This window comes from Cibotium barometz, chromosome 65 (genome assembly GCF_041138505.1).
Source record: "Cibotium barometz isolate CiBa-2024 chromosome 65, ASM4113850v1, whole genome shotgun sequence".
Taxonomy (NCBI): Eukaryota; Viridiplantae; Streptophyta; class Polypodiopsida; order Cyatheales; family Cibotiaceae; genus Cibotium; species Cibotium barometz.
The window spans coordinates 13,664,896-13,682,601 of record NC_141110.1 but is presented as its reverse complement, the minus strand read 5'-3'; the positions used below and the strand labels follow the sequence as shown (position 1 = coordinate 13,682,601).

At 44.6% G+C, this 17,706-nt stretch overlaps 1 protein-coding gene across 5 annotated transcripts in view; it reads right to left on the bottom strand.

Moving 5' to 3' along the window:
• Window positions 1-17,706, bottom strand: part of LOC147602946 (Polynucleotidyl transferase, ribonuclease H-like superfamily protein) — a 105,271-nt gene that overhangs the window by 18,950 nt on the left and 68,615 nt on the right. For all 5 annotated transcript variants that reach the window (XM_086797116.1, XM_086797115.1, XM_086797112.1 and 2 more), the window contains one exon: window positions 2,274-2,366. In XM_086797116.1, the coding sequence (XP_086653242.1) occupies window positions 2,274-2,366 (93 nt within the window). The remainder of the gene's footprint in view (window positions 1-2,273; window positions 2,367-17,706) is intronic.

Sequence of the window (17,706 nt, the reverse complement as noted above, 5' to 3'; positions counted from 1 at the left end):
AGTTATATGTGGCACAATCATCAAACATAAAGAGTACAGGCTGATCCTTGAGCTGTCCCCAAGCTTTGCAAACCATCCTCTATTCGTCATTATTTTCTGTATTCCCTTGCACTTGCTTAGACAGAGCTTCGACAAGGCTCTTGTCTAAGCAATTTCCTGATCAAGGTACCCCTAGATATGTATACGCAACTTCCCAATGATAGGGGTCACGTGCAATTGCTTTTCCACAAAAGCGGTCTCCCCTACATCTATGTTCAATGCTAATGCCACCTCCACATAAATAAAGTTATCTGTGACACAATCATCAAACCTAAAGAGTGCGGGCTAATCCTTGAGCTGTCCCCAAGCTTTGCAAACCATCCTCTTTTTGTCATTAGTTCTTGTATTCCCTTGCACTAGTTTAGACAAGAGCTTCGACAGGGCTATGTAGATAACCTCGCCAACTTTTGTGGGATTGGGAGACTTTGATTTCAGAGGAGCTTCAAGTCCAAACTTTATTCAAAAAAGTTGTGAATACCAAAAATGTGCACTTGTAATCGGGTTAGACAATAGCCTTGCTTTTGGCTATATGGCAAGGCTACAACCATCGGCGAAGGGCTGTATATTATGGAAGGGTGGTCTCACTCAAGAGGCAAGACCGGACCATGTGGACCATGTAGGCATGACGTTCACTCATGCACTCGGGCAGGCACCCCTTGCCCCCGAGGACCATGGGGTGTTCGTCCATTGCCGCGTCCTTGCGAGATTTGCCTCCCCTTCACCCTGAAAGGAGGCTCATCAAGCAAACGATCAGGGAAAATGGTAAGAACGGCGGAAACGAGCAAAATGGCCAAAACGGTGACGCCAAGCCGATGGGTTGCAACGGGGCCAGGCCGATGAAGTCGGATTCGTGTGTGAGGCTTTGTTATGGATGGAGCCGTGTTGACAGGCCGAAAAGGAGACTACGCCAGATGGGTTTGATGGAAAGTCATGTGCCGAGGTAAGCTGCGCTGACGGGCCGAAACATGAGGCCGGGCCGGCACGTTGGAAAGTATGATGTGGGAACCGTTCATGAAGCCAATGGGCTATAAACTGGAAAGCTGTGCAAAACTCTAAGTCGGTGAGGCATCAAAGGCAAGTCGGGAATGGTTTGGGAGAGCAAGTTGAAACAGCCCGCAAGGCGTGGTCGAGTTTTGGAAACGGGCTTGGAAAGTTTATACCAGTCATACCGATCACTTGTTATAGCTCCGACTTCGTAAAAATATTAGGACATGGAACCCATCAAAGCCATCCGTCCACTCAACTGTGGAATCAGACAACATTATTACAGAGTGCTGAAAATTATGTCTTGAAGCTTGGACATTTGTAAACACTTGTGGCTATGGGAATCACTATTGGTGGGACCCATTAGAGACGTCCGCCTCGTTAATCAAGGAATCGGTTAACAATGTGTATATTCACTAAGTGAATGCATGCATGCATATATGTGTTTATATATGCATGCATGTACGTATGTATGTATGTATGCATGCATGAATGTATGTCATACATAAGTGCATAAGTATGTATGCATGTATCTATGTATGTAAGTAGCTAGGTAGGTGGGTAGGATACAATATACACTATTTTGCCAATAATAGTAAATGTAGTTGATACCAACATAAACCATCATAGTATGTCACATAATACTTCACTAAATCACTTAATGATAAAGTACTATGATTTAACCAGGCTTAGTTCCGTACGTCGTACGGATCAGATCGTACGTACGATTCGTACCGTACGGTACCGTACGTATCCGTACAATTAGGTACGATTTTTCCCAGTTTTTGCCCGTTGGAAGTAGCCGTTTTTTGCCCGTTTTTTGTACTCTAATGGCATGATGACATTATGTTCATGGTTCTACTATTTTGTAGCTTCTTGTCTACAATTTTTAAGTTTAGGAAGTATTTTTTTAAAAAAAACGTACTAATATCGTACCGTACCTCAAAATTTTAAGGTACCAATTAGTACCGTATTTTATCGTACCGTACCTTTCGTACTAACTAAGCCTGGATTTAACATTACATATTCTACACATTACAATATTTGAACAAAAAACAGTCCACTAGATATTATGTGCAATATATTTTAAACGATAAACATTAATTATCTAATCTAATATTTTATAAACAACACAATATTTACAAAAAAAAAGTATGTTTGTGTATCCTTTAATTCTAATAAAAAACATCCCTAAGATACATATTTCTATTTTCATAGCTCAGAGACAACAAATAAAAACAAGCACTGACCCGGAGAAACATTAAGTCCACATAGACAGAGTTGCCAGCAAGCAAAGGCTGCTTTGTTCCATTTCCTGTATGCAAGCGGACAAAATCTAGGACCTACACCCACCCCTCAACAAAAGAAAAAAAAATCAGCAAGGCTTTATGCACCATCCAAACAAAGCACTAGAATTCAATAGCATGACCCTTACGCATCTACGAATCATGAAAGCGTTAAAAATTTCAAACACATCAGCACTCAAAACTGGGTGTTACCGCTGCAACATTGATAAGAATAAATAAATATAAATGGAAACAATTAAGAGAAAAAAAAAAAAGAATGCAGTTATACTAGAAAAAAGAATGGTAGAGTTTATGGAGTCCCATGGAATGCATTAGCTTGCCTCCAACTTCTTTATTCAAAAAATGTAAAGTATAATATAAATATATAGCAGCGGAGAGTCAACCAGGAATAAGGAAGATCCTTCAACATACTATCACTACTGGCAGATCCACTTACGAATATGTATGAATGTCATGGCAGTTCCAATGTTAGACACCCAAGTGTACAAAGGAATTTGGATCTAGTCAAAGTACTTTCTTTTGGCCCAGGCTTAAGGTTGATGTCAAACAATATGTTTAGAATTGTCAACAATGAGAAGTCAACAAAGCTGAGTGCTTAAGACGAGGTGGACCATCGCATCCATTGGAAACACTTATAAAGAAATGGCAAAGCATTTCTATGAGTTTTATGGTAGGTTTAACACAGACCTCTCATGGAAGTAATGCAAATATGGCGATTGTTGATCGACTCAACGAATTGGCTCAATTTATTTCTACTAGAATGTCACGTGCACAAGGAAGTGCCATGGCTAATCCCTGATCATATCCCTCATTAGGCAGCAGTATTAGGTGCATTTAGGGCATCTTCATCAGCATATATCAGGTCGGCAGGAGTTCAGCACACATATATCAGGTCGGCAGCAGAGGAATATCAGTCGGCAGCATTGTGTGAGAGTTGGCAGCATTTATTAGTATTTATGGTGAAGAGTTTGGCATTTTATGTCACACATTTCATGTCAGAGGACACAAAAGCTGGCCGACAGCCCCTAGAACTAGCCAATCAGCATCCATGCATCATATATAAGGAGGTAGTGCATTGTCTCATAAATCATCTTTCTCCCTTTTGGAGATTGGTCATGAGTAGTCAGTAGCCCTGTTGGGAAGGCCTATGGCCAAGCATACATGTAAACCTTTTTCATGTGCAGAAAGCCTGTCTATCTCTCTTCTCTCATCATCTTGCATCAAGGTTCCTACAGAGTGCTTAAGGGCCGTGATTAACCGCATCAAGGCTTTCACTATGTCACATTGGTATCAGAGCATTGGGTGCAGCCACATCACCAAGCATTGCAGGTCCCACAACTTCACATCAAAATATGTAAAGTTGCCATATCCGGACTAGTAGTCATGCCTTGAGTAGTAGCCACACCCACCCTACCTTCATCGCGCAAGGACAAACCTCCACCCAAAGGCCATCATACTTGCAACACAACGGCATTGTCACAGTTCTCAAGGGCAGTGTCATAAGGAGTGTATAGGTCCAAGCAAGGTAAACGCAAGCAGAGGAAGCATTAGAAAGGTCAGGCATGCATTAGGTGAATCCTTAGCATTTAGCCCATGGAAGTTAGGTCCTATAGGAGGATCCGCATCAGTAGGTGCCTTGATCAACCTTAGTCATCAACCTCAGTCTGATATGTCTTGCATTGCATCTGATAGACACGATGTATCATGGTATTTTGATAGTGGTGCTTCGAGTCACATCACTTCATGCAAAGATGTCTTTCAGCACTTGGTTTATGCTTCAAATGGCCGCATTGTATCATATGCAGATCATACCACATATCCAGTAAAGGGAATTGGCAATGTCATACTTATTGTTGCAACCAATGGTGCCAATATATGTATGAAAAATGTATTGTATGTTCCAGGGATAAAGAAAAATCTGCTCTTCGTCTCAGCCATAAACGACCAAGGTTTAAAGGTTGAATTTGAAGATGGGAAGTGTTTGGTAAAAGACCCATCAAAGGGTTATGAAATAGTCACTGCTGGAACACGATACGAAGGCTTGGATAAGCTGGAGAGCTACGACAAGCGTACTTATGATGCAAATACAGTGGCTGTCCACACTCCTGCTATGCATGATGCAGAGCTATGACATGCTCATTTTGGGCATGTAAATTTTCGGAGTTTGATGCTTTTGCGGAAGCATCATATGGTTGATAATATGCCGCCTCTTGAGTCTCCACCAAGACATGTATGTGAGGGGTGTATTTTGGGAAAGATGCAACGAATACATAGTGATGTATGTGGTCCAATGAGGGCACCATCCATAGGGGGGACATCTTTACTTCGTCACATTCATTGATGACTACTCCAGGTTTGCTTGGGTTTACCCTTTGAAAGCGAAAGCAAAGGTGTTTACATGCTTTCGACACTTTGTAGCAATGGCTAAAAATATGTGTGGATGTAAAGTCCAAACACTCCGCTCAGATAGAGGTGGAGAATACATGTCAAATGCATTGAATGCTTCAAAAGGGCATCAAATACCAATGTGCTATGCCTTATACACCGCAGCAGAATGGTGTAGCTGAAAGGGAAAATAGATCTCTCATGGAGATGGCAAGATGCATGGTGAAAGCACAAAAGTTGTCTCACAATTTTTGGATGGAAGCTATAATGTGTGCAACTCATGTGTTGAACAGGTGTCCAACAAAAGCTTTGAAAACCATAACACCATTTGAGGCTTGGTATAGCCAAAAGCCAAAAGTGGATTATATGCGTACATTTGGGTGTTTGGCATATGCACATGTGCCAAAACAACTCCGAACAAAGCTAGATGACAAAGCAATGAAATGCATTTTTGTGGGCTACAACAATGAGAGCAAAGGATACCGTCTTTATAATCCAACAACACGAAGGATTTTTGTCAGTAGAGATGTGGTATTTGCTGAAAATTCAGAACAGCCCATGTACAGCTTGTATAAAAGTAATGATACAGGCATGCAGGACATGTTTGATGGACTATTACCCATTGCAATTAGGGGGGATTCAGATCAGCCAGCTCCTACACAAGAAAATCCTCATGTAGAACATGTAGAACAGCTAGCCATTCAGCCCCCTTCTATGGAAGAAGTGGAACATCTTGTCAGGGAAGAGCAAACAGCCATAGACACAGCCAAGTCAGTGCCAAGATGGTTGCTGAAAACTTTGCAAGAAAGCAAACTTGCAACTCCACTCTCACAGGTAGAACAAGGGCTAGTTCCAGCCATGCATTGAATATACATCGTGGGGAGTCTGCATTAGCCATGGGTGGTCTCTTTGATTCAGAAGAGCCTTCTTCTTATGAAGAAGCACATGAGAATGAGCATTGGGTGCAAGCTATGCAAGCTGAAATCTCTTCTATCATGAAGAACAATACTTGGGATCTTGTGGAATTGCCTAAAGGCAAGCATGTCATTGGAACAAAGTGGGTGTATAAAGTCAAAAGGAAGTCTGATGGTACTATTGACAGGTACAAAGCAAGACTTGTGGCTAAAGGCTACTCCCAGAAAAAGGGAATAGATTATGAGGAGACATTTGCTCCTACTTCGAGAATGACCACAATAAGATCAGTGATTGCATTGGCTGCACATAAAGGATGGAAAGTGCATCAATTGGATATCAAAACTGCATTCTTAAATGGCGATTTACAGGAGGAAGTATATGTAAATCAGCCCATTGGTTTTGTAGTTCATGGTGAGGAACATAAAGTATGCAGGTTACACAAAGCATTGTATGGGTTAAAGCAAGCTCCAAGAGCTTGGTATGATAAAATACATGCTCATCTAACCAACCAAGGTTATGTGAATAGTCCAGCTGAAAGCACATTGTATGTGAAGAAAACCGGTGCCGATATTCTCATAGTCATCTTGTATGTAGATGACATGCTCATTACAGGTACTAGCAAAGCACAAACTTCAGATTTTAAAGCTGATTTGAAAGCTGAATTTGATATGTCAGATTTGGGGCCTTTACACTACTATCTCAGCATACAGTTTATGCATACAGATGATGGCATTGTTATGCAGCAAACTAAGTACATAAAAAGTTTGCTAAAAAGGTTTCACATAGATGAATGTAAGCCCATTTCTACTCCAGTAGAACCAGGTGTACGGCTTACTATGCATGATATTGGAAAGCCTTTTGAGGCCGGCATTTACAGCCAGGCAGTGGGATGTCTCATTTATTTGTGTAACACGAGGCCAGACATATCTTTTGGGGTGTCTTTGTTGAGCAAATTCATGCACAGCCCAGACACAAAGCATTGGCAAGCAGTCAAACGCATTTTTCGTTATCTTCAGGGTACCCTGGATCTTGGTTTGTTCTATCCCGGGGGGGTAGCTTGCAGCTTTAGGCATACAGTGATTCAGATTGGGCTGGTGATTATGATACCAGGCAATCCACCAATGGGAATTGTTTTCTTCTTGGCAGTTCATGCATATCTTGGTTGAGTAAAAAGCAACCCACTGTTGCTACATCTACTTGTGAGGCTGAGTACAGGGCATTCTTCACAGCTACAGTAGATTGTGTATGGTTGAGGAGATTATTGGCTGATCTTCGTGAGTGTCAGCAAACACCCACCACCATTCTCACTGATAGCCAGAGTGCTATGGCTATGGCACGAAATCCAGTATTTCATGCACGTACCAAGCACATTGAGATTCATTATCACTATGTCAAAGAGAGGTTACATGCAGAGGAGATCAGTTTATCTTACTACCCTACACAGGATAATGTTGCAGATCTATTCACAAAGGCTTTACCTCGAGAAAAGTTTGAAGCTTTCCGCAAAGCTTTGGGCTTACTCTCATACAGAGAGTGATCTGCTACCTTGTACAGGTTCACACTTCCACTACAGGGGGGATTTGTAGGCATATGCTCTCTTATGGTAGTGCTATGTGTGAACAAGGCTTAACCAAGGGCACTTTTTCCCATGTGGTTTTTCCCCTTGGATATCAAGTGTGAAAGAACACTCTACATATAATATTTTGTACTTCTATATTATATGGATGTGACACACATGCAAGGGTTGACTTGCATTTTGTGGCTACCACACTTTTGGCTCTCTCTCTCTCTCTCTCTCTCTCTCTCTCTCTCTCTCTCATTTCTGTGTGAGCTTCTCCATCCTGCACTTAACCCTAATGTGCAGGTTTGTGTGTGTGTGAGTGTGTGAGTCCAACACCAACAAGTAATGCGATGGAGGTATGTGACTGTCTGGAAGAGTGCGTCTAGTACCATCAGGGCTGCAGCAAACTCTGCCTGGATAATCTAGTGTAGGACTGATGGTTTGTTGCAGATCATACAGGAGAACATCATGACCTGAGCCTCTCAACTCGCTAATCGGATAAATCTAGACCCAAAAAGCTGCTCCATACATCACAGCTGGTGTGACGAGGGTGTCAAAAAAACCAACCCTTCATCCTAGGCTCCTGGAAATGTGCCTGGAAGCACTGCTGCTCAAGTAAGCTCAAGGCTGCATATCCCCGTGTCACTCTGGCATGTGTTGCGCGAACCATAATGAAGCGTGGGCCACTAAAAGCGACACTAAGGTAGACATAGGATAAGACAATCTCCACAAGATCCCCTCTGTATGTGAAGCTCAATCTGGATGTGAAGGGGCGGGAAGTATTGAAGACCATTACCTTGGTTTTACCAAGGTTAACAAAGAGGTCCCGCTAAGTGTAGAAGTCCAATAAGGCATCCAACTGTCTTTGAAGCCCCTCGGCTGAATTTGAGTCATCTGCGTTAAGTAGTATGGGGATCAATACGCTTGCCAGTGTGGAACCAGTCCCGCCTAATCCGTCAATGAAGCTCGAGATCTCATCAATGTAGAGGCCAAAAAGAGTGGGTGATAGAAGGCAGCCCTGTTTCACCCCAATAGTTTTGGATATCTCCTATGATGTACCTCTTGGAGCTCTCACTCATTCAATAACGGACTCATAGATGGCGATGATGCTCCAAACGAAGAGAGAGAGATCAAGAGAGAGTATTGCACGACTTAATGATATGATAGAAATGATTGATATTCACCAAGTACAATGGTTTTGTAGGCTTGCAACCTTATCTTTTAACCCATACAACTAACACACACTTATCACATGGCACAATTATCTTATCCACTCATAAGATTATGTTCACACACTACTAGAACCATTAATCGTTTTAGGGGTTGTTCACACATCCCAACAAACCACCCTTTGGAGCAAAGGTGGAGATACTTGAGAAGACCTTCAATAGCAGCGTCAAGATATTCTCTGGACTTCACCACGTACTCCACTACAGCAAGAACAAGGCTTGTTCTCCACTTCAGACTTAGAGGCTAGTATGAGCATGGCTCAGAGGCTCACATACAAGCATGGCTCGGGGCTCACCAAAGCATGGTCTTTGCGGAAGACATGTAAACTCAAATTCTTGTAGCAATACCATCCATCTGGCTAACTTTCCTGCTAAATATGACTTGTTCACCAGATACAAGAGTGCTTTGTGATCCACATGAAATTCGAAAACATTACCCAATAAATAATGCTTGAATTTTTTGATTGAATAGATCATCCCCAATGATTCCTTCTCCATGGTGGAATAATTCCTCTATGGCTTCGACAAGCTTCTGCTTGCATAATACACTGGACGGAACCGCTTCAATTTGGTCAAATTTCTAAAAGCCCCAAAATATTGTAAGTGTAAGAGCATCAATTTGATGGATTTCACCTTATCTCCAAAATGTCCTGATTTTTTCTGACGTGGAAGCATGCAGGTACAGGTGTGGTGTAGATCTGCGACCAAATGACAACCAACTGGTATGGGCAGCACAACAGAAGTGTGGGCACCAGATGGCAGCGTGAGCAGTGTTGACACAGTTTGGCGCATAGGTGGCGGGCTACTACAGCAGGTCGATGGGGGGCTGCACAGTGCAGATGCTGCACAGAGGGCAGCTTAGGCTAGCGCAAGGGCAAGGCGGTTGGGGTGGAGCTCAACGGTGGCTGTGAGCAATAGCAGCAACAAGGAGAAGACGGGCTAGCGCAGGTGGAGATGGCGACACTTAAAGCAACTGCTGATGGTGATGGGACAGAGAGCGTCGTACAAACAATTGGCATAGGTTGGCGGCAACGGCAAGCAGAGACGTGACCGGTGCAAAGAGAATAACCTAGCTTTGATACCAATTGTAGGTTAGGGTTTACATAGGTACAAGCCAAAGCTATGGAGGATCAAAAAGATCCACGGTGTATGTGTAGAAAGAAAGAAAGAAAGTTGTTGCAATCCCTGTGTAGAGTTCGAGATCGAAATTATGTCATCTGCATATAATAAAATGGGCACCATCTTCTGCAAATAAAATTGTCGGCTTATAGCTTCCCCCGTTAGCCCGCCTCTGCCTTCGCTCAACTCTTGCCCGCCTCCTCCCCTAGCCTTCCCTCTCTTTCCAGTCTACACCGCCTCTTGTTTGGCCCCTTTCCTTGCCACCAACCCCTCTTCCGCCTTGCTTTCCTCATCATTTTGCCCCCTTCAGTCAGCACACAACCCCCCCCCACCCCCCCCCTCGGGGGGCGCCCCCCCGCGCCTCAACCCCTTTCATCGCCCTAGCCTATCTTCTCCCTCGTCAGGTGTTTTAGCTTTCAGGTTGTTCTTGATCTTCGGCAAGCGTCGGCATCTACTGGTCTTTGCACCCCCAGGAGGACTGCATGGCAGTCGCTCTGTCATCCCTAACCAAGGCCGCCGTCCCTTGCCTTTCCTTCTCAAAAGCAGACCTCCAACTCCTTGCTTAAACAGTTGCCTCCTTGGAGGCCTCCACCTTTGTCTGCAAGATTGTGGGTAGCCGCCCAGCATGTGGAAAGCTCAAGGATCTTATGTAGGCAGGCCTTATCGGCGGGCCTCGAAAGATCACTCGTGTTCATCCTTTGGGGTGTGGATACTACCATATCTAGTTTGACTCGCCTACAGCATCGGACAGAGTCATGCAGTTGAGCCCCGTTGCACTACGTATGGCCCAGGCCTTCTTTGCAAGGTGGCACCACAACTTCGACCCAGCATCCGACCCTCTGGCTAGTCTAGCATCTTAGGCTTTCCTGTGACAATTTGCTTTCCTAGTCTCAAGAAGGAATACCTTCCCTTCCTCCTAGTGATAGGTGGTGTAATCGGGAGAGTGATGGAATCCCCCCTAAACCACTGCTTCAGTTTTAGCTCGGATGACCAAGATTCCATCTCTTCATATCTACATAGCCTCTTTGGAGTCTGTTCCTCATATCATATAGCTTCCTTGCCTCCAGGGAGATTCTATTTTGCAAAGAGTTGAGTACTCTGACCTCCCCGGTCGATGCTTCACTTGCCGGCAGATGGGACACCTTGCTAGAGCTTGTCCCCGTCATCAATCTAGGAAAGCACCTCCAATGGTTACTCCCCCCCCAATTCCTAGTTCATCTCCTCATCAAGGGGGAGCGGGATCCCAGCCCCTAGGCATCAGAGCACCATGGTCTGGCCTCTGAGGATCGCAATATAGGAGAGTGGCAGACTGCCGATCCGAGGCAGAACTGCCATTGCACTTCCAAAGCAAAATGGCGTCACCAAGCGTGCAAGTCTGGCAGGCCACAGAAGGATACAATTTTGTTAGAGAACCGTTATGAGCAGTTATCTTAGCCCCCCTCCCCCCCCCCCCTCCCCCCTCCCTGAGCACCTTCAAGGAACCCACCACCAACCCCCCCTATTTGGAGACCGTTGCCTCATCATGATTGTAGCCACCAAGGGTGCCCACACGGATTGTCCATCGCAACAGCATAACGTCACACTGCCACACCGTCACAATGAGTCAACGGAGGCACCAAGCATTTGGGATCATCCGAAGCGAAGACGCACGACCACAAACAATACAAAAAGGTGCACGCAACATTGAGACTCCAACGGCACTGACGGCATCGACTGACACTAACGGAATCTCCTAGAGATAGGAGATTCCTCCAAAGACTATGCTGCCACATCCACCTCAAGGCATCCACCAAATATAGGAGATGCCACTGACTCGGTCTCAAGCATCCACCTTCTTGGAGGACATCCTTACCCGGCATGGCTCACCATCATCCTGAAGGACATCCTTCATACCACTTGTACCCTGTGTTTTGTCATTAGCTTGACCTGTGTCGTCCTCTTCATTGTCACCTTTGTTGAGTGTGCACGGCATAGTGAAGGACATGTATCAGTATTCTCTAAGTAGTGCAAGTGTTCTCGTTCCTTCTGCAGTCTTGTCTCTTCTTGTGTTGTGGTCCGCTACATGGTGTCGTCTCTGTTGCATTGTGAGCATCGAGGACTTTGGGCATACTGTCCCGAGGAGAGCCCCAGTGCCCACGTAGTGTGCCGGGCAACCAGCCCTGCTAGTACACTAAAATATGGCACGCCCGGTGGGACAAGAACTCACAATCCCTTGATTAGAAGTCAAATGCCTTATCCATTAGGCGCCAAGGGTGCCCACACAGACTGTCCACCGCAACAGCGTGACAGTGTCACACTAACACACCATCACAGTGAGTCAACGGAGGCACCAAGCATTTGGGATCATCCGAAGCGGAGACGCACCACAACCAACACAAAGAGGTGCATGCAGCATTGAAGGCTCCAACGGCACTAACGGCACCGTGACTGACAATCCAACGACATCTCGTAGAGATAGGAGATTCCTCCAAAGGCTACGCTGCCACCTCCACCTCAAGGCATCCACCAAAGATAGGGGATGCCACCGACGCGGCCTCAAGCATATATTGCCCCTCGACCATCTTGGAGGACATCCTTTTTATCCCATCTTGGAGGACATCCTTATCCGACATCCCTCACCATCATCCTGAAGGGCATCCTTCATGCTAATCCTTTATACCACTTGTACCCTATGTTTTGTCATCAGCTTGAGCTGTGTCGTCCTCTTCACTATGACCTCTGTTGAGTGTGCACGGTACAATGAAGGACATGTATCAGTGTTCTCTGACTAGTGCAAGTGTTCTCGTTTCTTCCACAGTCCTCTCTCTTCTTGTGTTGTGTTCCAGTACACAATGTCTTCTCTGTAGCATTGTGATCATCGAGGACTCCGGACATACTGTCTAGAGAAGAGCCCCATGTAGTGTGCCGGGCAACTAGCCCTGCTACAGGTACACTAAAATTTGGCACATCTGATGGGACCCTCGAAACTGGGAGTCTTGCTAGCTCACCCTTTCCTCTGTGTTGCGTCCTCTCTACATGCCCAATACATGCTCTCGTGGTAGTCCAGACAGCCCATCCAAACATCCTCTCTCAATACGCTGCTACAGTCGGAAGAGGTTCACCTACGTGCCACCCAGGGAACCTCCTCCACCTCTTCCTATGGCGGCTAACCTTGGTAACCCCACCCTTGACAACGCGGTACGCCAAGCCAACGCTCTTGGTCCAGCCAATCCTCCTGCCGCTTTTGACGGTGCTAGGCCGAGTCAACGTCAAGCTTCCCACCTTCAAAGGATAATCCACTGAGGATGTGGATGACCACATCTGACGGTTCATCTCCGTTTGTAAGAGGACGGTCTTGAGCGGGAGGATGCCTTCTTGGTGCTCTTCCCGTCCACTCTCGAAGGTTCTGCAGACAAGTGGTTTAGTCAATTGCCAATCAACCGGTAACTATTGTTGGGTGTTGGACTCACACACTCACACACACAAACCTGCACATTAGGGTTAGGTGCAGGGTAGAGAAGCTCACACACAAAAATGAGAGAGAGAGAGAGAGCCAAAAGTGTGGTATCCACAAAATGCAAGTCAACCCTTGCATGTGTGCCACATCCATATAATATAGAAGTACAAAATATTATATGTTAGAGTGTCCTTTCACACTTGATGTCCAAGGGGAAAAACCACATGGGAAAAAGTGCCCTTGGTTAAGCCCTGTTCACACATAGCACTACCATAAGTGAGCATATGCCTACAAATCCCCCCTGTAGTGAAAGTGTGAACCTGTACAAGGTAGCAGATCACTCTCTGTATGAGAGTAAGCCCAAAGCTTTGCGGAAAGCTTCAAACTTTTCTCGAGGTAAAGCCTTTGTGAATAGATCTGCAACATTATCCTGTGTAGGGCAATAAGATAAACTGATCTCCCCTGCATGTAGCCTCTCTCTGACATAGTGATAATGAATCTCAATGTGCTTGGTACGTGCATGAAATACTGGATTTCGTGCCACGGCCATAGCACTCTGGCTATCAGTGAGAATGGTGGTGGGTGTCTGCTGACACTCACGAAGATCAGCCAATAGTCTCCTCCACCATACACAATCTACTGTAGCTGTAAAGACTGCCCTGTACTCAGCCTCACAAGTAGATGTAGCAACAGTGGGTTGCTTTTTACTCAACCAAGATATGCATGAGCTGCCAAGAAAAAAACAATTCCCACTGGTGGATTGCCTGGTATCGTAATCACCAGCCCAATCTGAATCACTGTATGCATAAAGCTGCAAGCTGCCCCCCTGGGATAGAACAAACCAAGATCCAAGGTACCCTTAAGATAACGAAAGATGCGTTTGACTGCTTGCCAATGCTTTGTGCCTGGGCTGTGCATGAATTTGCTCAACAAAGACACCCCAAAAGATATGTCTGGCCTCGTGTTACACAAGTAAATGAGGCATCCCACTGCCTGGCTATAAAGGCCGGCCTCAAAAGGCTCTCCAATATCATGCATAGTAAGCCGTACACCTGATTCTACCGGAGTAGAAATGGGCTTACATTCATCCATGTGAAACCTTTTTAGCAAACTTTTTATGTACTTAGTTTGCTGCATAACAATGCCATCATCTGTATGCATAAACTGTATGCCGAGATAGTAGTGTAAAGGCCCCAAATCTGACATATCAAATTCAGCTTTCAAATCAGCTTTGAAATCTGAAATTTGTGCTTTGCTTGTACCTGTAATGAGCATGTCATCTACATACAAGATGACTATGAGAATATCGGCATCGGTTTTCTTCACATACAATGTGCTTTCAGCTGGACTATTCTCATAACCTTGGCTGGTTAGATGAGCATGTATCTTATCATACCAAGCTCTTGGAGCTTGCTTTAACCCATACAATGCTTTGTGCAACCTGCATACTTTATGTTCCTCACCAGGAACTACAAAACCAATGGGCTGATTTACATATACTTCCTCCTGTAAATCCCCATTTAAGAATGCAGTTTTGATATCCAATTGATGCACTTTCCACCCTTTATGGGCAGCCAATGCAATCACAGATCTTATTGTGGTCATTCTCGAAGTAGGAGCAAAAGTCTCTTCATAATCTATTCCCTTTTTCTGGGAGTAGCCTTTAGCCACAAGTCTTGCTTTGTACCTGTCAATAGTACCATCAGACTTTCTTTTGACTTTGTACACCCACTTTGTGCCAATTACATGCTTGCCTTTAGGCCCTGTGGATTTTCTTGTGTAGGGGCTGGCTGATCTGAATCCCCCCTAATTGCAATGGGTAAAAGTCCATCAAACATGTCCTGGAAGCTTGTATCATTGCTTTTATACAAGCTGACCATGGGCTGTTCTGAATTTTCAGCAAATACCACATCTCTACTCACAAAAATCCTTCGTGTAGTTGGATTATAAAGACGGTATCCTTTGCTTTCATTGCTGTAGCCCACAAAAATGCATTTAATTGCTTTGTCATCAAGCTTTGTTCGGAGTTGTTCTGGCACATGTGCATATGCCAAACACCCAAATGTACGCATATAATCCACTGTTGGCTTTCGGCTATACCAAGCCTCAAATGGTGTTATGGTTTTCAAAGCTTTTGTTGGACACCTGTTCAACACATGAGTTGCACACATTATAGCTTCCATCCAGAATTTGTGAGGCAACTTTTGTGCTTTCACCATGCATCTTGCCATCTCCATGAGAAATCTATTTTTCCTCTCAGCTACACCCTTCTGCTGCGGTGTGTAAGGCACAGTACATTGGTGTTTGATGCCCTTTTGAAGCATATAATCCTTGAATGCATTTGACATGTATTCTCCACCTCTATCTGAGCGAAGTGTTTGGACTTTACATGCACACATATTTTCAGCCATTGCGACAAAGTGTCGAAAGCATGTAAACACATCTTCTTTCGCTTTCAAAGGGTAAGCCCAAGCAAACCTGGAGTAGTCATCAATGAATGTGACAAAGTAAAGATGCCCCCCTATGGATGGTGTCCGCATTGGACCACATACATCACTATGTATGAGCTGTAATTTATTTTCAGCTCTAACAGCTCCATCTTTGGGGAATGGTTTCCGATGCATCTTTCCCAAAATACACCCCTCACATACATGTCTTGGCGGAGACTCAAGAGGCGGCATATTATCAACCATATGATGCTTCTGCAAAAGCATCAAACTCTGAAAATTTACATGCCCAAAACGAGCATGCCATAGCTCTGCATCATGCATAGCAGGAGTGTGGGCAGCCACTGTATTTACATCATAAGTGCGCTTGTCATAGCTGTCCAGCTTATACAAGCCTTTGTATCGTGTTCCAGAAGTGACTATTTCATAACCCTTTAATGGGTCTTTTACCAAACACTTCCCATCTTCAAATTCAACCTTTAAACCTTGGTCGTTTATGGCTGAGACGGAGAGCAGATTTTTCTTTATCCCTGGAACATACAATACATTTTTCATACATATATTGGCACCATTGGCTGCAATAAGTATGACATTACCAATTCCCTTTACTGGATATGTGGTATGATCTGCACATGATACAGTGCGGCCATTTGAAGCATAAACCAAGTGTTGAAATACATCTTTGCATGAAGTGATGTGGCTCGAAGCACCACTATCAAAATACCATGATGCATTCTGTCTGTCAGATGCAATGCAAGACATATCAGTGTCTGAAGCACCTGGTGTGTCACTAGTGCATGTGACCAAAAAAGTGTACTCTTCCTGGATTACATTAGCTGATTGCTGTGCTTTGTCATCCGAAGAGTCTGCTACTGCATTGCCTGCTTCTTTCTTTTTCTCTTTTGCAATCCTTTTCCTACATTCACTGATGTAGTGTCCAGGCTTATGGCAGTAGTGACATTTGCCCTTCTTTTTGGGCTTGTTTGCATCCCCTTTGTCAGACTTTTCACCACTAGAAGAGGGCTGTCCATGACCAGCCTTGCTAGACTGTTGTCCCCCATGCTTAAAGCTCTTTGCTTTACCCTTATCCTTGGCTGTAAATGCCTTTTCTCCACCACGGTTGCTCGATATGTTTGCTCTTGTTTGCTCTTCCTGCAAGAGTAAACCCACGAGCTCTTCAAAAGTGACGGGATCACCACCTCCTCTCATTGAGAGGTTGAGAGAGGTGTGAAAACCCAAGTAGGAAGGCGGTAAAGAATGAAGAGTGTTGGTGACCATCTGTCTGTCTGGGATAACCTCATCAATGTTGAGCAATTGTTCCTGCAAATCTTTCACTTTGGTGAGATGATCTGCCATGGAGTCACCCTCATCCATAGAAAGAAGATCCAATTGCCTCTTCAAGTAGGCAACTCTTGCCTCGTTGCGTACCTGATACATTGCTTCCAATGTGTCCCATGCAAGCTTCGATGTCTTGCATGAACGAATGTGCGGAATAATAGTCCTTTTCACTGAAAGGGCTATCAATGACATGGCATGTGCATCTCTAGAGTCCCATCTCTTCTGCTCTTGTGTGGGAGCAGGATCTACATCAGGAGCTCTTTGAGCACCTCCCCTTTGAGGCGTGGCTGGCTGAATGGTATGTGGGCGTGTGTCATCACCACACACGATGCCCCAAAGCCCTTTGGCTACCAGCAAATTACGGATCATAAAACTCCAGAGGGAGTAGTTAGATCCATCCAGCTTGTCCTTCTGGGTGAGCACACCAAATACATCCGTAGCATTTTGTGCCATGTCAACAAAGTATAACTACAAGCAAACCAAGCACCAATGTGCACTGCCAGGCAACCAAATGTCCTGTGCAAATGTATGCCTGCAAACCAAAGCAAGTGTAAACCTGCACCAAATTGTCCAATTACACTCAATGTGTATACATACGCGACAAATCGCAGCTGTAATGCCCAATTACATGCTCCAATCAGAAAATCCCCAATTTTTATGCACTCCAATCGCTTCAATGTGCATCTAATTGGCCAATTTTCACAAAAGCCCCAAATTTCTGCAAATGTAAGAGCTCCAATTTGCGAATTTTGACCTCAATTTTGAAAACCCCCCAAATTTCTGCAAATAAGAGAGGTTCAATTTGCTGATTTTGACCTCAATTTCAAAAACCCCCAAATTTCATCTGCAATTTTCTTTTCAATCTGACTTGCACAGTATTCATTGTCTGCAAAATCGGCATATGACCTGCCCTGCAATGGCTGCAGATTTTGTATTTGACCTAGAA